We start from the raw sequence: 20,245 nt of genomic DNA, 5'->3' as shown, positions 1-20,245 counted from the left end.
GGATTACAGTTCGATACATGTGCATAAGTAATTTTGTGTTTTTTGTTGACTAATTTTGCGTATGTATCAAACTGATTTGCATAAATGAAAAAAGAAAGGAAGCTTTTTTTCTTTACACAATTTCAAACACCTCTTTGTGGAGATTCGAATGATTAATTAATCGTGTCCGTTCATCATACATTGTGAGGCCAGTTTTCATTAGGTACTATTTATATTCAATTTAAAATTTAAACTTATTTCTAATCGCATGATGTATGATAAACGGACACAAATGATTGATCCATATATCCCCACGAGAGGATCCTTGTCCCATCACTACCTCATCTTTTGACTCTACCCGACCCCTCTCTCTTTGGTCTTAGCTCTCTCTGTCGGTAGGAACATAATCTGCATAAAATGATTTGGTTATTGGGGCATTTCCTACGAGTTACTGAGATACATTAGAGTCTAATTAAATAATGATGCATAATATGTATAATTGTGTTCGTTGAAAGATGATACATATGTAGGCCAAGGTTGGTAACAGGTGACCATGATTATAAAGTTTAGCAAGTAACACATACTGCTTGAATGTGAAAAATATAAGCTATATATTAAAGATAAGAGTGACATGATTTTCTTAGCCAAAGAACTCTTGCATCACAAAGTTTGTATTTCGTCGTTCCTCTTTGTTATTTATTATTTTTTTAAAGGAAACTAGTTAGTGGCTTCGTTACGTCATTCTAACTTTTCAAGGGCTAAGAAGACTTATTTGGGCATTTTAGCCTTCTTCTAGTCATCATTGTGTGATTCAACAACGTCACAAATTGAACCCAAGACAAAACATATAGAATATTGGTCTGGAATTCCGTCCCCAACCACTAAGCCACCCCATAATGATTAACATTTCTCTATTTTCACGTAGCCGTTTAAGAAAACAGATAATATAAATACATTCCGTAATGATTAACATTTCTCTATTTTCACGTAGCCGTTTAACTGATTCACCGACTGTTACATATCTCAAATTCCTAAATCCATGGGAATGTAAACGTTTTCACGCCCATGCATACCATGGTGTTTCAAGTTTGAACCCATTTCTTTACCGTTGATGGCTCTACTTTGGGGGTGGGGAACCTTATAAAATCAGTCAAATCTCACATGCGGACTTGCTCAAGCAGCCTTTGGAATTCATCCGAATTCAAATTGTGAGATGGTAGAGATCCTCATATCCTAGTCGTTCATTGTATATGGTACAGTCAGAAATCATTTTAAATTTTTTATTTAAAATAAACACAAATAATATCTAACGAAAACTGATAATATCTAACAAAAACTGACTACACGATGTACGATAAACGGCTAAGACGTGAGAATCCGGAGATAATGCTCATCCCTCTCTTCACACTTCAAAATGTACCAAACCAACAAGTTTGCAACTTGGTCAAATGAGAAGCATGTGCTTCCATCTCAAACTCCACCTCAAATTTCACCATGCATGTTAGTTTAATTTACCCCAGGACAGAATGACATATGGGGAGGAGGGTCTAGAACTAATTAAAATTACTATAAAGTTGGAAACCCTAGGTTTAATTTGTATGCGGCCAACGTTGGCCAGGAAAAGAAACCTCCTCGTTGCATGCATGGCGGCAGACAGATCGATCCTTTTTCCCAGGTAACTCTACCTCTGTCAAAAACTCCGTAATCATATTTTATCATGGAGAAAAGAAAGGCAAAGTGTTGACTGGTACTAGCCGTAGGCCCGTAGCTTTGCTACTTTGACGGTTTGACCTTGGTTTGGTGATCTTTGTTGGAAATTATATATTATATATTATATATTATAGTATATAATTTTAATAATTGAATGAAAAATATTGTTAACCAATTTCTTATAAAGGTTATGTTGTTTAGTTGTATTCCCTTGATAAGTGATGTATACTTATAGATGAAAGTTTACATCTCTTTGATAAGTAGAAATTGGATTCTATATAAACCCATGAAATCATTGGTATTAAATATAGAAAATTAGAGTTAATTTTTACTCTTGAGAAATAGGGTTTCCCCACTTTATTTCTCTCATGCTTCGTTTGTCAAATTCCGAGTCATGTCTTGAGAGTATGGAATATATAAAGTTCGCCAGAGTCCGAAGATTGAAGTGCTTTGACTTCGGATTATAGATTGTTGAATCCTGGGAGATGGACGCCTACCGAACTACAAGCACAAGAGTAGGGGCGAAATTCTATCTTTAGGACATTGCATTTATGCAAGCCTCAATCTCCAAGTTTGTCAGTTATTCTAACTTTTTCTCTAGTTGTTTATATTAATCTCATATATAATTGATGTTGTGAATTTCTTTATGATTATTATCATTAGGAATTATATTATTATTTTTCATATTTTCTAAAATTGCTCGAACAATCTTTATATATCGACCTTCTTCCCTTTCATCACTAGGGTTCTTCTAGCTGTTCAAGTTTGATAGGAACTTAAAAATGGCGTCTTTAAAGCTAATTACCTTTGTACCTGTATTTTGTTTTATACATCTAATACAATATATAGCTATGAGCAAAGTAGTGCTGGCTGCTGATGAAACTGGTCGTTTAGTGGTGCTGAGAAGCAGCCTCGTCGATGTTGAAAAGGTACACTAGCTTCTTGTTTATTTTCTGTCATTTGATTATCCTTTGATTATCAATTCAAAAGCCAAAAATAACCATTAATATGCACAGGGAGAAGAGGAAGTGAAATGCATCACTATAAGCATAGTGTGTGTCCTACAAATTCAGCATCTTTACAGTTCTAAGAAAAACTACTACGTTTTCAGGAAATTTACGACGGCGTTCCTGCTGCTGTGGAAGAAGTTGAAGATACAAGAATTCTGGCGAGGAAAATAGTGACAGAAAGGAATCTGGGAATGGTAAGAGAGGAACTGTTGAAAAGTAATGGAGAACGTAGATTGATAAGTACAAGTAGTCGTGGTCATGTGAAGGTTAAAATAGCTGGTTTTATACCTTTCAATGCTGACTACCATGTCCCAAAACTTCATCCGCCTAAGAATAACTAAGTAAGGATCGAAGAGCTAGAGAGCACTGGCCGGTGGAGACGCCGGCGGCGGCGGCTTGAATTTAGTTTTAGGGCACAAAGTTTTGTTATACTCTTCATTGTTTCGTGTTTTAGCTAGGTTTTCCACAGAGCTACTATTTTGTATGTGATTTTTTTTTTTTTTTTCTTTTTCAAGGCTACAATTTCCGGTTATGTAAGCATTTTTGATAGAGAGACAAGTTTGGAATATATCATACTTGTATGTATGGATCTTCGCAATAGGTTTATATCAATGTTCGCAAGCCATCCAAAATCAACTTCGTTAATTTGTCTCAGTCAGTGAAGAACGTAATTGTACTTGAGGTCTCACATTCGAATTCCTTTATCCTTCAGTATCGATTCGTATATAAAATAAAAACAAATATAAAGAATTCTTTCTTCTCATTTGTTATTGGGTTTTTATCACAAATGATCTCTGAGATTGATCAAACTCATCATTTCAATCCCTCACTTTCAAAATCAAACAATGTCGTCCCTGACATTCACTACCCCACATCAATGTGGTCATTTCGTTAAGATTTCGTCAACTATTCAGTTAGTTTGTATGTGGGACCCACATATCCAATGAAATGATGACACGTGGATATACACAAAATAAGGGTTCTTATCGCAAATGGTCCCTGACATTGATCCAACTCCTCATTTTGGTTCCTAAATTTCAAAAATTGATAAATTTGGTCCCTGATGTGGTCCATATTTTTCGTTAGAATTTAGTCATTCCGTTAGAATTTCATCCATATTTTTCGTTTGCATGCTGATGTGGTCCCATTAATCCAACATATGGCTCCATGTGGATTAAGTACAAGAAACTAATTTTTTAAGAGTGAACCAATGAACAAGTATTCCGTGATGGCATTTTTCTCGCATCTCACAACCCCAAATTGAAAAAAAAAAAAATTCGATCTGAATTCGATAAAATCGAATCCAAATTCAATTCAAATTTGATAAGAGTATAACCGACTAGAGAGAATGAGGAATGAGTTCAGCAGGCTAAGTGCTTTAGTGGTGTCATAATGCCTTCCTTTTCTTTAGCATACCCTAATGAAAACGACGATGACTATTTTTTCTTTTAGTTTTCATTTTTAGTTTTAAATTTAAAAAAAAAATAGTTTCTTGTAGTTAATCCACGTGACATTATATGCTTGGATTAGTGGGACAAAAATATTGACGAAACTTTAATAGAAGGACTAAATTGGCGTACGGTATTGAAAGTCAGGGACCAAATTTATCGATTTTTTAAACTCAGGAACCAAAATAAGAAGTCAGATCAATGTCAAAGATCATTTGCGATAAAAACCCTTATTTTGTGTAAATCCACGTGTCACCATTTCATTGGATTTGTGGGTCCAACATACAAACTCACATAATAGTTGACATAATCTTAACGGAATGACCAAATTGATGTGCGGTAGTGAATGTCAAGGACAACATTGATTGATTTTGGAAGTGAGGGACCAAAATAATGAGTTTGATCAATTTCATGGACCATTTGTAATAAAAAAAAAAAAAAAAAAAAACCCTTTGTTATTTTATCACATAGTTAACTATTATTTACTACATTTGGTTGGCTGATATATGAATGAATCGAGTAATATAAATAGGAGGCAGATCGTCTGCCCTCTTGCTTGGGTGCTCTTCTCATTCCCTCATATTTGTGCGGTCACAGTTAAGCCATGTCAATATTGCAAAGGTTTTTTCGATTGACTTAACTTTATAAATGTAATCAAAATAATCTCCACTCACCAGAAGTACTATCTAACTAAAAAAATTGCAAAGGTTTTTTCGATTGACTTAACTTTTGACTCTGGTTCTTGACAAGAAGAAGTTTGTTCATAGTAAATTATTTTGGTCATTTCGTAAAAATTTTGTTAATATCCTCGTTAAGTCATCCACATGACCACCTTTGTAAAGATATTTTTATTAAACAAACCCCTCCAATTAACAACGATATTGACAGATTTTTTATGGAAGAACCAACATTACGATGGACAAACTCAAAGATAAATTTTATTGATTTTCATTATTAGAAACCAAAATAAAATGTAAATTACTAATTTCAAAATCAACTTGCGACTAATCAAAAATATTTTAATGTCATGGTTATATATGTCTTTCGCATGTGGCAGATAGATATAAGAATGTGAGACATCAAGCGTTTTCTTTGTTTGAAATTATTATGAATTTTTTGAGAAGTTTGTCTTTTAATAGTTTGATTATGTGGGATATGGGTAAAATTCAATATTTTTTTTTTTTTTTTTTGAAAAAACGATATTATCTACAGTAAGGGAGAATATATGTTTAGTTTCACAATAGGCTAGTAATAATGTAATTCAAATTCGCCTTTGTAACAATCAAACCTAAGACTTCTCACATACAAGTGAAAAAGAATATCAATAGACCGTAGTACTAAATAACAATCAAACTTCAAAATTAAAAGACAAACTTATTAAGCTTTTTGAGAAGTTTGTCTTTCAATAAGCTTTTTAATGTCTCATTAAAAAACGTAATAAGAGATGTTCCCTTACGTAAACGTGATAATTCTTTGAGAAGTTTGTCTTTTAATAAGTTTGATTATCTCTTGCCCTCTACTCAATTGTGGGCATAAAAAACCTTGCATGCATTTTTCGGAATGTTAACGTCGAAATTAATAACGCAATATCACGCAGATACGTTGAAACATATAACATTACGTTAATGTTCAAAACGTTCCAAGCTAATATGACTGGAGGCTAGCTAGCTCGGAATTGTCCAAATCACCATATAAATAGATGTACAATTTTGGACCCTACATTCCATACAAAAAATTGACGTAACGCAACTTGTACCACTGCATTTATAAGTTATATTGTAAGAAAATTAATGAATAAAGTTTAAAAACTTTGAATTTTAACGATAAAAACAAAATAAAGAGTCAAGTCATTAATACCATAATTAATTTTTTAGTATAAAAACATGATTTTTCTTTAAAATGAACATTATCTAGAACTTTTCGCTAAAATTCTCTTATATTTTTTGCCATAATTTGCAATAATTTCAAAATCATTAATTAACAAGGAAACCCACAAGCAAAATTTGTAATAATTTCTTTTTATTATTATCATAAATAATACTCGTTCAATTTCCATTTCGCATGGATTGCAAATTACTACTCGCCGGAATTTCCAACGCACAAAGTTGGCATACCAAACGATCCAACTCGTTCACCGAACTCCCACCTTCTTTTATAGCCTGACGCGCCGCCTCCCGCAACCCCGCGGCTCCAGCCCTCTCAGCCCAGTCCCCACTCACCGATTCCGCCAGCACTCGTGCCAACTCGTCCGAGTCAGGGACTGTACTCGCGCCCTCGCACACCCTGACCCCAACCTTCAGCTGGTCCACGAGCAACGTAGCGTTGCAAAATTGGTCAGCCCCCCTTGGCCACGCCAGCATCGGCACGCCTGCCACCACCGATTCCAGAACCGAGTTCCACCCGCAGTGAGTCAGGAACGCACCCACGGCTCGGTGACTCAATATAAAAACCTGCGGGGCCCACCCTCTGATCACCAGCCCTCTCCCTGCCGTCCGATTCTCAAACCCTGCCGGCACTACGCCATAATCTCCCTCCACGTGTCCCTTTGTGGGTCCCTTGACGGACCAAACAAACCGGACTCCACTTTTCTCCAATCCCGACGCGACAGCTTCCATCTGATGGTTGGTCAACACCGCTTGACTCCCGAAGCACACGTACACCACCTTGTGGTCCTCTGCGCACGCGTCCAGCCACAACTTGATGTGGTCCAGAGAAACTGCGCTGGATCCGCCCCTTATTTCCGTGGGCCTGGACTCGTCATCCTTGTCAACGTGATCTGTAACCCTGTCGGGAGGGAGGAGCGGTCCGACTGCCCACACACGATCGTAACCCAGCTCTTTTTTGAGATGCTCGAGATAAACCCGTTCCAACTCGGTGAACGAGTTGACGACGAGTCCCCAACTTGCCCTGTTACTTTTGTATCCGTCTCGGATGAACTCCGAGTCGGGGTTGCCCTCCACGTAGGAGCGGTACACGGTGGAGAGCTGCCACCAGGGGTATTTCGGGGAATTAGGAACTTGGGGAAATGCAAAAACTTGGTCTTGGTCCTCTGGGTCGTCTCGCTTTGGCGTGCGTTCCCAGAGCGCGTCGACGATGGAAAGCGCAAAGGCGCCGGAGGAGGAGAATATGAGCCGCTGAATACCCAGCTGCGTTGCGAGGCGGTGGGTCCAGCCGAGGAACATATCGGAGATGATGGCGACGGGGGGGTTGGGGTGGGAGTTGAACCAGCGGAGGAGGGGGTCGTGTAGTTGGCCTAAGGCACACATCATGGCGGAGAAGTAGGGGATGGGGAGATCCTTGACGTTCTCGATGCCGGCAGGGATGGAGGGGTGTGGAGGGAAAGGGAGGACTAAGGTTTCGATGGGATTAGGGTTAGGGTTTTGGGAGGAGGAGGAGGACAGGAGGGGGTCGAGGAGAGGGAGGTTTTTAGGGGTGACGAGGACGGTGACGGTGAGTCCACGACTGACGAGTTGGTGAGTGAGGTCGATGAGAGGGATCATGTGACCCTGTGCTGGGTATGGAAACACCAAGACGTGGGGTTTGGTTGAAGAGGCAGAACTCATGGTGGACGTGATGAATCTGTGCTGGGTTTTCCAAAAATATTATTTGAATTAGGGTTAAACCCAGGTAGGTTTTCTTTATAAAAAGCAACGAAGGGAAGACCGGAACAGAGATCTGGACCCATATCTCGATGCATAGATACTCTTTAAGACGTAGAAATATAGTCAGTTTTCTTATTTTTTGTTTTTTAATCAATTTGATACAGAGAAGAAAATGTTAATGCTTTGTTTAAGTTGTGGAGAGGAGGTGAGGAGGTAGGTTTGGTTTATAGTAATTTTTTGGCAAATTCTGGTTGGCATGGGATGGAAAAGGCCAAAAAGGTAGAAGTAATTTTTCAATGTGATCGGTATACGGAGTCGTACATTATATGTTACTATACAAATAGTTAAATGTGTATGTTAAAATGTTAATAACTTAAAAAATAAAAATTTTCCTAATTATATTAAAATACGTAATGTACCATTCGTGTTCCGGTTACAATAAAAAAATTTCTCAAAAGGTAGAGGGGGTGACTGGTGATGGATTGGTAGGAAGGAAAGCAGTACGGTATAACTTAAAGAATAAAAATTTCCCCACTTATATAAAAATACATAGTATACCATTCGTGTTCCGATCATAATAAAAAATTTCTCAAAAGGCAGAGGGATGGGGGTCATTGCCAATTTTTTTTTAACAAACGATATTATCTTCATTAGAGGTAGAGGGCTTAGTTTCACAATGAGATAACATTAATGTGGTTCAAATTCGTCTTTGACGACAATCAAACATAAGATCTCTCACTTACAAATAAAGAAAAATACTAATAAATCGTAGTGCTAAGGGGCTTTTCAATTAGTTCATCATCATTTCTTGTTATGGATTTTCATTAATTTTGTTAATTACGTTTTTTTTTTTTTGTATGATTTCTTTTACTCTTGCAATTTTTTTTATGGATGCATTTTTCTCACCATGCTCAAATGATAATAATGCTCATCATCTTATGTATGTTAGATAAGTTTAAATTTTGTGATTTGTGTCTATTCACTACACATATCTTAAAATGTAAACTTATCTAATCGTAATAAATAGAGTATTGAGTATCACCGTCATTTTTTAGAGTGTTAAGCAAAAATATTCTCCCAAATTTCTTGAATGTCTCAAAAATATTACCTGCTCACAGGCAGAGGAGTGGGAATTAATCAGCTTTTTCCTCTTACATGTCCAATGGGGTATGGGTCTCCTATCCTTTTACACTGGTAGTCACATAATTCACGTTCGTAAGCCATCTGCAAAACTACCAGATAAAAGGGGAAAAGAAGCAATTATTGGGCCTCCTCCACCACTTCCATTTTCTTCATTTATATGATTCTTCCTCTGAACGGAGAAGATGAAGAACAGGAGGAATCGAGAAGAGGAACATTGGCGAGGTGCCGAGGTGAATAGAATCCATCTTCCACCGTTTCCTCTCACGGGCCTGCCGCGCTCCGAGGTCGTTATCATGGTTAGCCCCACAATCCCCTCTTATAAAGTTGAACGTTGACGGAGCTTGGAACCATCACTCTACTTTTAGACTCACGTTCATGGGGTTGTTGCCCATGAATGTAGCGGGACTGTTTTATGTGGAGCCTCCTTCTCCCACATTGCTTATTCTGATGGTTTCTCTCATCCGTGACGGTCTCCCATGTCCTACGCAAGATCACCACTGAGGCCTCATAGTTTCAGCCGATCTATCTTTTGGACACCATATGACTAGTCAGTTTCGGCGGCGGAGTCAGTTTCATGATATGTAGGAAGACCTTTCACAAACTTAGATAATTTGAACTCAGAACATTAGAGATTGACGTAATTTGCATAAAAATAGAAAGACTCTAAATTCAATAAAGATAATTAAAAACATTGCACAAATCCAAAAACCTGAATACAAGGTAAAGAGTAAGCAAGAAAATCTTTAAGATATAAGTAAAAACCAAAGAAACATTAATAGAATAAGTAGAAGTGAAGACTGCAACGCAACAAGAGGAATAAAGAGAATATGAGGTATTAGAGTCATATGCATCAGCATCATCTGTAGCAAGAAAAACAAAATGCGAAATCAGCTAGGGACCATTCTAGTTCCTTAGTGGCTCCGTCACTGGTTAGTTTTTCTTAGTTTGCAACGACTCCACCGTCACTTGTTTTTTCAACGGGGCCTTTCGGCTTCTCCTTTGTTCTTGTTTTGCCTAATTTGAAAATCAAACAAAATTGCATATAAAGTTGAATTAGAGTGAAATTAATCACGTGATTGATTGAATTTTTGGCCCACCAAAGAGAAACTTGACCTGCCTCTACCCTCATGCGCCGTTGATTATTGTTCACCAAACCAGGAAAGCTCGATGTATTGGTGTTTAGGAAACCAACTACTCCGCAACAAAATTTTGACAACATGCAAGATTCATGACAGAAATTAAGGACAAGTAAGTGGTCATTTACTACAGTGGTGGAAAGGAGTTGAGTCATTGCATGACGGTGTGAGTTCAAACGGACAAAGTATATTGGGGAAAAGGAAAACACAATAATAAAACAACAAAAATGTGTAGACCAAAGTCAATTCGGGTTTAGGAGGCAAAGTGATATATACTAATTGAGCTCGAATTTCTTCCTACAAATTACGTTATGTTTGAAATAAGGAATTTGCAATGAGTAGATACAATGCATTAATACATATGATTTTATAAAATTCTTGTTTATTTCTTTTGTGATAATGGTGAAGGGCTTATTTGGAAATGTATTTAAAATGACTGAAACTTTTTTTGTTGAAAATGTTTTTGAAACTAATATTTAGTAAAAACCCAAGTGCTTCTTGTAAGAAGCATATATTTGGTTTTTTTTTTCTTTTTTTTTTAACCAAAAAAATATTTAAAGTGCTTTTAGAACCCAATATAAATTTCACTAACAGCGTTTTTAATCATTTTAAAAACACTTCAAAAAAAAAAAAGTTTTTCTATTGTTGTGTGATTATGGTATAATTCTAGGGTGTTTTTTTTTGGGGGGGGGGGAGGGGGGGGGTGGTTGAGAAACTCCAACTAGTTTTGTGAAGAATAAGGACTCGGTTGGAAATTTTTTTATCCAAAAACGCTTTCAGTAATTTTTAAAACATTTTCAAATGAGCTATAAGATTGAAGTGTTTTTCTACTAAAGTGTGATTATGGTCCTCACAAGATCACTCCCCAACAAGCCCTATAGCACACATGAAATCAGAAAAGTATGAGTTTCTCCTACCACTATTCAAATAATTGAAAATCGATAATCAAATTAATTAAGGAGGGTAATCAATTATTAATTGATTTCGTTTCCTTATTTTCCCTATTCCTAACTCCACAGATCTCCTATTCATTTTGGGTAGTGTATCCACACCCTTTCACAATTCTTTGCCATCGGATCAAGTGAATTGAAGAAAATTAATGACAAAAATTAACAAAAATTTGTCGGATATAGATATGAATATGTGAATAGCACTATCCTTCGTTTTATGTTCTTAAGTAAACATGTGCTTATGTGGAAAGAAACAGGAAAGAAAACAAATCAATAGGCCAAGAATTTTCAAGTGGATTGGGTAAAACTTAGATTAAAGCCCGGCCCATTTACTTTCCAACCCCGTTTAGGAATTTCCGCCACCAAAATAAAGAATGTCCCCAACAAACATAACTCCGTTTAGATTTGGCGCAGAGAGAGCTCCAATGGCGGGTGACACAGACAGCCCGTCTTCTCCCCCAAACAAACGGCGGAAAACCCTAAAATCAAAAATCGAAGAGGACCCAATTTCCCACGAACCCCAAGAACCCGAAAATTCATCTTCTCAGCGATGCCCAATTTGCTTCCTGGAAGGTGGCAAAGTGATCAGAGGCGAAATCGATTGCTGCGACCACTACTTCTGCTTTCTCTGCATTATGGAGTGGTCGAAGAAGGAGTCGCGCTGCCCACTCTGCCGCCGCAGGTTCACCACCATTCGCCGGCCGCCGAAAGACGGCGTCTTTGCCCGCGAGCGAGTCGTCAAGATTCCTGCTTGTGATCATGTATTCATGCTTTTTCAATTTAATTGTATTTCTAATCTGGGTTTCGTATTTTTCGAATTGGGCTTTTCTGGAACGGTTAGATTTTCAAAAAATTTATGCTTAAAGTTTGCAGCTTGCTAACTTTCGATTAGTGTTTCTGTCACATTGTTGGTGTTGTAAATTTACAGTTTGCAGCTTCCTATCAGTCTGTGTTCTTTCAAATTTATGTTTCTGTCACATTGTTTGTGTTTTCAAATTTAAGTTTATGTCGCATTGGTTGTGCTGTAGTTTATGTTTCTCTGACATTGGTTGTGTTCTAGACTTCTAGTTTATGTTAAAGTTTGCAGCTGCTAACGTTTGGCGTTTTTCGAATTCATGTTTCCCTCACATTGGTTCTTGTGTTGTAATGTGCAGGCTCACCATCCATCTAGTAACATGGCTGGGCAAGTTCTTCGTTACGAAGAAGTTACGTGTCAAGTGTGCCACGGCATGGCAGATGAATATCTTCTGTTGCTCTGCGATATTTGCGATTCAGCTGCTCATACGTACTGTGTTGGACTGGGTAATACCGTGCCCGAAGGTGATTGGTTCTGCCTTGACTGCACTACCATTAGGGGAGAACACGATGACAATGTTGATTCTAGTTCTGATTCTGACGATGAATATCTTTTAGGATCATCCGACCCAAATATATCGGCCTTTGACATTGTACAAGAATCATGTAGTTATAGCTCAGTGGCTAATAGATATCTCCCAAGAATCCCTAGAATTCCAAACCACTTTGCACTTCCAGTTGTCCATGACAGGTCTACCAGTATCGCAGATGAAGTAATTACCACGCCAGCAGAAACACTACCAAGTGTTGCAGCATCAGGTGCAAGAACATTGGTTCACCGTCGCTATGTGTGCACTCGAGTACAAGAACTCCGTGAAAATTGGAATGCCATCCAAAGTGGTTCATTGAGCTTCTCTTCGAGTTCAATTAAATCTGGCTGCATTAGTAGTCAAAAGCCTGAAAATGGTGTGGTAATCCATGAAAGATCAGGCCATACACAGTCCTCAGCTTCCACAAGTGGTCAACAACCGAGAAATCGAGACAGTTGTGGCTTAAATGATATCGACAAAGCATGGAAAATGATGGAAATTGCAAAGTCAAGAATGGACGCTGGTAAAAAGTGCAGCAGCAGTTCCGTCAACACAACAAGTGATTCAAGAAAACGAACTAATGTAAATCCTTGTTTTGGTACATCAAGTCAAGCACAATCCTCATCTTCCGCAGGGTATTATCGACCAATAAATCAAGTTGGTTGTGGAACACGTGACACTAAGTCGAAACAGCACGTTCATACAAACACTGGCAGCAGCAGTGGCGTTCAGCACCCAAAACTTCTTTCTAGGATGTCAAGTGCTTCAAAAGAAGCAACAAATGTAACATCGAGTTTTGATATTTTGAGAAGCCAACAACTTGGAGCCTGCGATCGGAGAAAAACCGGAAAGGAGTCCTACAAATGCAGTCCTCGTGAAAAAGAAACAATAAGACATCAACCTGTAAAGTTGGAAAAGGATACGCAGTTTAGGGTTACGCCTCAGGATGCAGTCGCACCTAGCGAAGGCCCTTCAGCTAGACATATAAAGCAGGCTGCAGCAAACATCATTCATGAGCAAAATAGGTCTGCTTGTTCAGTAAATGAAGGAGCACTTTCTTCTTTTTATGCCAAACCACAGATCAGTACTTCTTCCAGTAAATTAGATGCGCAGAAGAGAAATATTGGACGGGGAGAGAGCTGTTTGGAAGGCCAATCAAGAAAAGATGCCAAAAGTGAAATCGCGTCTGTTGTGAAGGTGAACTTGAAGATGTTAACCAAAGACAAACCATTAGGTATGATTTTTACTTCTTAGTTTAATATTTGATCCATATACATATACGTATCATGGTTAATGCTATAGTTTGCAAGTAACTAGGGCAGGTAGTACAAACTTAAGCACACTATCGCTATTTTAGGACATCCGCTTTTATATTTACTCCCGGGGCATCCAAGAATTACTTTGACGACAAGTATTCCTTCTACTTCCTGGCTCTTATAGTAGACAGATATTACCCTGGCTCTCGTCTCTGATTGACTCTAGTGCTGGCATGATGGAATGTTGAGTACGATAAGGGAAAAGCGATGTTGTGTTACTTGAGTACGATGAGGGAAAGGCATTTTACATTTCAATGCATTGTTAATTGAACAGAAATAGTTGGGCGCATTTTCACTGTTTGATTGCCTTTTGATGAAACAAACGTGTTACTTGAATTAGGAGTTAACTAATTTACTCGAAATCTTTTTGTTTTTTCAGCAGTTGATGCATTCAAGGAAATCGCAAGGCTTTCCACGCATACCATTTATGGCGCTTGTGGTTTAAAGCATTCAAAGTCTGGTACGTACTCCTTCCCTAGCTTAGAATGCCCCCACACTGAGCAGTTTCAGCCGCCGCACAAACCCAGTCTGATGCCAAACTCTTGTCGAGCTTGCTTTGATGGTTTTGTAAAGGGCGTAGTCAGTTCTATTCTGTGTGGTTCAGCTGGTTCCGCAAAATTAAGCCAAGCTCCATCTTAACCGGTTCCAACTGCCACTGTTCAGCCACAAATAAAGTAATTTCTAAATTTTATTGATGAATCTTATTCCATAGGAGAGCAGGAATGTGGAGTAATTTTGCAGTAGTATCTTAACTCAGGTGCAAGGAGTCGGGGAGCCCTGCTCTGACCAACTTAAAAGAAACTACTTTCAGAATATATATAACCATATTGTATTTGCTTTTCCTCATTTCTGTCTATACTTTCTCTGGTTTTCTACTACTGTTTTCTTGCCATACTCAGATGGAAGCTACAAGCATAAAACAGAAAACGAAGAACACGATTTCATCTTTATTCCTGCACTTCAGCTGATCCAGGATCTTCTTGATTCGGAAACTATCTACATTTCTATATCGTAGGCTGCTTCTACCGCTGATGACGACGTTCTTCGATGCTGCAGAAATTAGAGAATCCCAAATTCCCTAACGAAAACTGATAGCAGCTTGTCCTCTGTGGTTCCGTTCTTCTATGTCAGACTAGAAGTTGAATTAGGTTAAAATCTGCAAGATGTTCCGAGCCTCTGTCTCTGCCCGATTGTTGCAGACCTTCGGTTGCCAAGGGTGGGGTAAAGCCCTGAACTTTTCAAGAAACAGAATCCATTCATCCTCGCACATATCAGCAAACCTTCACGAAGCTTGCTGAGGCTGGTAACCGATCATTTCCATTCTTCAGATTCCTGGGATGGTACCTGCTCGCTGTAGCCCGCTTCTCCCATCCACATCAGTTCTTTTCGGGGGCATGGACAATTTTGAAGCAGTTGGATGCCAATTTGGCTGGGAAGTGATTCCCTCAGCCCTATCTTCATCCTCTTCCAAAGTCTCATCTTGCTTTGAGAGCAAGTTTCGACGGTTAGACCCAAAAGGATACGAAACCTGATCAAAGAAGCGACTCGATGTAACGTGTGAAGGATCAAGAATCCCAGCATTCTCACAATCCATATCAAACAGAAACTCTTCGTTTCCTTGTTCGGCCTCAAAGTTTGTCAAGTTCGCATATGCTATGTTCTTCCTGGCGTCGAGGCATACGGCTTCCAGTTCGCTTGGTTTCTCCTCTAGTCCACTCTCTAACGTACACAAGAATTTCTCAAATACAACGTAGTTAGATGGAAGCAAATACGAAGATTAGGTGTGTTTTGACAAGTCACGTGGTCTGGATGCTCATACTGAAGTTTTCAAGTTTCTCTCCTACAAGTCGAGAATGCTAGATTAGTCAGTATCGACACGTAGTGTGCCCATATCACGAGTGTGTAGCAACACCATCCAAATTTCCAACCTCGTAACTAGGCAATCAAGGTTCGCATTGCACCATGTGACATCCAAACACACAACCCGCAATGTGCTCAAAACACTGGCAAGTGCTGCCCAACACCAAAACCCTCGGAACCCTAATCATCCGATCTTCCATGCCAATCCCAAGCTTACTTATTTCCCTCAGTTGTTAGGGACGGAATCGGATCCCTTTGAACCCAAATAAATTGAGCCTCTTAAGCAAAGAATCTGAATCATTGAAATTTGATCCAACGACTACAAACAAGAAACCTTTTAAAAATTATGATAATTGTAATTATTGGATTAAATTTTAACAGTCTGAATTCTTTAATTGTAGGCTCAGTTGTTTAGCTCCGAAAAAAATCTGGCACTGTCGGGGGAAACCCCCCACCTCTCCAGGGGCCACGTCGCACTCGCAAGGACCAGGCAAAGCCACACGCGAAATCACCATGTGACCACGCCACGTCACCCACCGCATCCCTTTCGTAACCCATTAACGACAGGTCACTCGGGAAAGGCGGGCACATGCCCCCACTCCCTATTTGTCGCCTTTTCCTCTTTTGTTTTTTCCGGGATGGGTAATTCGCGGGCCCCACGTTCCATCCCCACGTGACACCGTCACGAGAAAGAGAGTGACCCCCCCACCGGCTACCACGTGCTCTCACGTACCCAACAGTGTTACAGAGAGAGAGAGAGTCGTAGATATGTAGGCCTATGCCCTAAGATAGGGTAGCCCTCCCAAACCTATGAAATCCCAAACCACTGCGTGATGCCGCCATGCTCCTTCCTCGTATGACGTCACGCAAAACTCCAAGGGGTTGATTAGGTATTTCGCCAGCATAACGACGTTAGCAGACAGTAGCGGCGGCGTATGACGGCGTTAGAAAAGGGCGGGGTGAAGTAGGGGATAGGCGTGGGGAGAGATTGGGGTCCCCACCGCACGAGCCTGCAGGGATTGATGAACCATGAACGGCAGGGGATGGGCTCAGGTGAGGGGTGGCCTGCTCACGTGCGTGGTGCTTAGCCGTTCGTTTCGTTCTCGTGCTCTCTTTGGCTGAGTTGGAGTAGGGGTCCCGTCACGTCATTGCGAAAACATACGTATGCGTATCACATGGGCAAGCCTAGTACAAAGGATTCCCCACCACCAACCGAAAACTGCCTTTCACAGTTTTCTCGTGCCCAAAAATATCCCCAAGGGAAAAAATGACTTCTTTACATTCTCGATACGTCACCGTGATTTTTCATATCAATAAAATAAATTGTACATATTTCATATTTTTACATTTGCGTGACTTTATTGGTCTTGAATGTTATAGTGACGTTGCAAAGTGTAGAAAATTTGTTCTCTTAATAGCTTTTCCCTACAACGAGATCACTACAGTGCCAAGTTTAACCCACGTTATAATGAAAATTTGAAGTGCGTCATAATGTACAATTTGTTAAATATCCCACATCGGCCAAAGAAAGAAAGAAAGAAAAGTTTAAATATCTTAACCTCACTCTAACTAATACTGAAGTTTTTTTGTGATAAACCCTCACATCTACAGGATTGTGCACGTGGTAATTAACAAGTTATTAATAATATTAGTGTTGTTAGATGTAGGCTTTTAGCTCGTGTCTCTAATAATTAACAAGTTAAAGACAATGTCGATGTTGTTGAAAGTAGAGCCTTGGCTTGTTTCTCTGAATACTTCATAAGTAATAACAGTAAATCTGAGTCACTTGTATTGAACAATAAATTTATGTACAGTATAGACTCCCCAAACCCTACTAGATGAGAAATTTTTCAATGTGATGGGAACACGACTTGATACACCAAGTGTTATATTTCAAGTGTTTGGAAATTGAAAGAAAAAAAAAATCTAACCACTTGTACTATGACACTTGATATACCAACCTATGTTCTTAGCACATTGAAAAATCTTTCTGCCAAATCTTGTTGTGCATGGCTTTTTAAGAAAACATGTTTTGGGAGAAGTGCACTAACGCCGTCAACTAACAGGAGAATGCCGAAACCGCTTTTCAGACGATCCCAAAACCGTCTTCTCAATATTTTTTTTTTCTTTCAAACAGAAGAAACGGGATCGCGTAATAGTGGCGTGGGGGGCCCACCCACAACGCAAGGGTGAGTTGGCCACGTGATTTGGGAGGCTGACGATGTGGTAGGCAGACATTTTCAATCACGTGATGGAGCGCGTATTCCGCGGGAATACCGACACGCGTCCACGTCCGTAAAAGTCGTGGAGAAAACTAATTAGTTGCTCCCTAATACAATGATTTAATTAAGCAGAAATATTAATTAATTTAATCAAATATGTCAGTGAGAAAGGCTGTGAGGGAATAGGGAATGGAAAATCCAATTATCCTAAAACGCCAGAGGCAAAGCACAAATGATTTGTTAACTAATCCCCAAACGGATTCCTTCAGAAGGGAATGTCCATGTTTCGCCGAAACACTCTGTTACTATAAACAAAAGGCCCCCAATTTTCCCATGATTTTTTAAATTCCCCCTTCTAGTTTGATGAATTTGACTTTAATATTAATGAGAGAGCGAAAGATAAAGAGTTCGTCTGGAACTACTTTTAAATGATTTAAAGGGTTTTTGTGAATGTTTTTAAACTAATCCTTAATAAAAACGTAAATGAATTCTGGAAAGCACTTCAAGTGATTTTAGAAATCAATTTTTTTTTTAAAGCGCTTTCAGTCATTTTAAAAGCACTTCCAAACGAATTCAGAGTTAATATGATGTACTTATATGATATATTAATTAAATCAAAAGTTTGCATATCTTTTTTCAAATTGAATAAGAACGTCATGAGGTCGAAGTTGAAGTACATCGAAAACTTGTTCATAATCACGGATTCTTCTTTTATTTTCTTTTAAAATTAGCTTATTTTTATATTAGCATACCAACTATTGGTAAAGCTTTCGATTTAATATATAGGAAAATGAGATTTCAATCTTGATTTCTATTCTTTTGGATTTGGCTAATATTTTTTCTTTGTTCTTGCTATAAAATTTATATTAAAAAACTAATTTATAAATAAAATATTGGTGGTATAATTGGTACATGAACCAGGTGTACTGTCATTATGTATTGGAATCTTTAACCACTTTTTCTATAAGTTGTTTCTAATCACTGTTTTTTTTTTTAAGTTATTTAGTGGAGGTAGGGTTAGCATAAAGACGTGGTCACAAATAAGTAATCATATATTGTTTAGGGTAATAGGTCCTCTAATTTTATATGATTACTATAATTAATTTCACTATCTGGACATGTATTATAATTGTTTAACGGAAGGATCAATGATAGGTTAAAGGTCTTCATGGGATAACATAACCAACATTACTATTTGTGTCACAGCAATTTAATATTCGTTGCTTACGTCCGAGATTACTCGTATTCAAGTTGGATTTATTATAGCACTTGAATTAGTAATAGATAATTGTTAATTTATAAAGAAATCTCAAAATAAATGAACTAATATTGCACCCTAAGAATTCAGCATATATATCAACCCCGCCATATCATATAGAACTTACTAAGGATAGAAAACTCATTTGGTAATTACTTTCCGTTTAAAAAAAAAATGAAAACTGAAAGCCAAACTTTAAAAACTCAAGAAAGTAGTTTTTGCCTTTTGATTTTTAGTTTTCATTTTTTTGAACACTAACAGTAGTTATCCAATAGTCGGGTTTCAGTTTTCAAAAAAAGTAAAACCTGAAAAAAAAATGGTTACCAAAGGGTCTCTCAAACTTTTTCTCATTGAGAGCTGTTAATCGTATTTTCTTGTCAAATCATGTAGATATATGACTCCTAGTATTGATGTATAAATAATAAAAAATATATATGTATGTTTATACCGATCCCTATTATATAGAAATCCGACACTAATTAATTACAAATATAATCCATAATAATTTGAAAAAATTATACTTTTGATACATAAATAGTTTTAATGCCGTATAACCCTAAGTGTGAAGATATTTCATGAAGAACTTTAGGGATTTGTTCAAGACTAATGGGGGATTATGGGACCCAAATTAAAGCCGATGGAGGGTGACAGATTTAGTTCGGTTGGCCCATCTCCCATCTCTCATCTTCCATCTCCAAATTCCAAAAGGTGAAAGGGCCAAAGCAATTAAGAAAAGCAAGTGAACAAAGGCAGTGGCGCTACTGTTTGTGTTGGTGGTGTTCTTTCTTTCGAGGGTATTCTGATGCACGTGAGGTGGGGGGTCAACTCAGGTGGCCCCAAGCCACTGGTTTTGCCTCTGTGACGACAAGTGAAAACGACCGCACATCACTTTTCCGGTCACATCTTCCTTGCAGCGGTTGAGCCACTCAGGAGTCATTACCCCCTCTCATCTGCCCATCATCGTCCCAAACCCTAATCGTGTTAATTACCCTTATCTACCTATCTGTATTTTTATTTACAACTTGGTTTCTTGTACGCGTGGTGGTGCTATCCACACTCAGTTTTATCTCTATTACATCATTTTCAGTTTCTGATCGTGTGATCGAATGATTTGAAGAAAATTAATGAACAAAAATTAACAATGATGTGTGAGAGGTAAAAATGGGTGTGTGAATACACTATATACTCTTCTTTTATTAGTTGTTGCTTTCTCCCGTGGTTCTCGA

The 20,245-nt window shown here is 38.4% G+C and overlaps 2 protein-coding genes across 3 annotated transcripts; one reads left to right on the top strand and one right to left on the bottom strand.

Annotated features, from left to right (window-relative positions):
* Positions 1 to 6,156: 6,156 nt before the first annotated feature.
* LOC137711099 (UDP-glycosyltransferase 89B2) lies at positions 6,157 to 8,036 on the bottom strand. The gene has a single exon (XM_068450303.1). It carries the CDS (start codon positions 7,708 to 7,710, stop codon positions 6,193 to 6,195), a length of 1,518 nt encoding a protein of 505 aa, XP_068306404.1. The 5' UTR covers positions 7,711 to 8,036; the 3' UTR covers positions 6,157 to 6,192.
* Positions 8,037 to 11,381: 3,345 nt separating this feature from the next.
* LOC137711256 (uncharacterized) lies at positions 11,382 to 15,633 on the top strand. Of its 2 annotated transcripts, XM_068450488.1 has the most exons (4): positions 11,382 to 11,739; positions 12,133 to 13,597; positions 14,059 to 14,353; positions 14,579 to 15,633. In XM_068450488.1, exons 1-3 carry the CDS (start codon positions 11,404 to 11,406, stop codon positions 14,316 to 14,318), a joined length of 2,061 nt encoding a protein of 686 aa, XP_068306589.1. In that variant the 5' UTR covers positions 11,382 to 11,403; the 3' UTR covers positions 14,319 to 14,353; positions 14,579 to 15,633. The 2 variants fall into 2 exon arrangements, with proteins under 2 accessions (XP_068306589.1, XP_068306588.1); XM_068450487.1 differs by lacking the exon at positions 14,579 to 15,633 and having other exon boundaries at positions 14,059 to 14,498.
* Positions 15,634 to 20,245: the final 4,612 nt, after the last annotated feature.

The sequence above is a fragment of the Pyrus communis genome, chromosome 12 (genome assembly GCF_963583255.1).
Source record: "Pyrus communis chromosome 12, drPyrComm1.1, whole genome shotgun sequence".
In the NCBI taxonomy this organism is placed as follows: Eukaryota; Viridiplantae; Streptophyta; class Magnoliopsida; order Rosales; family Rosaceae; genus Pyrus; species Pyrus communis.
Note: the sequence above shows the minus strand (reverse complement) of the source record. Positions and strands in the feature narration are given on the sequence as shown.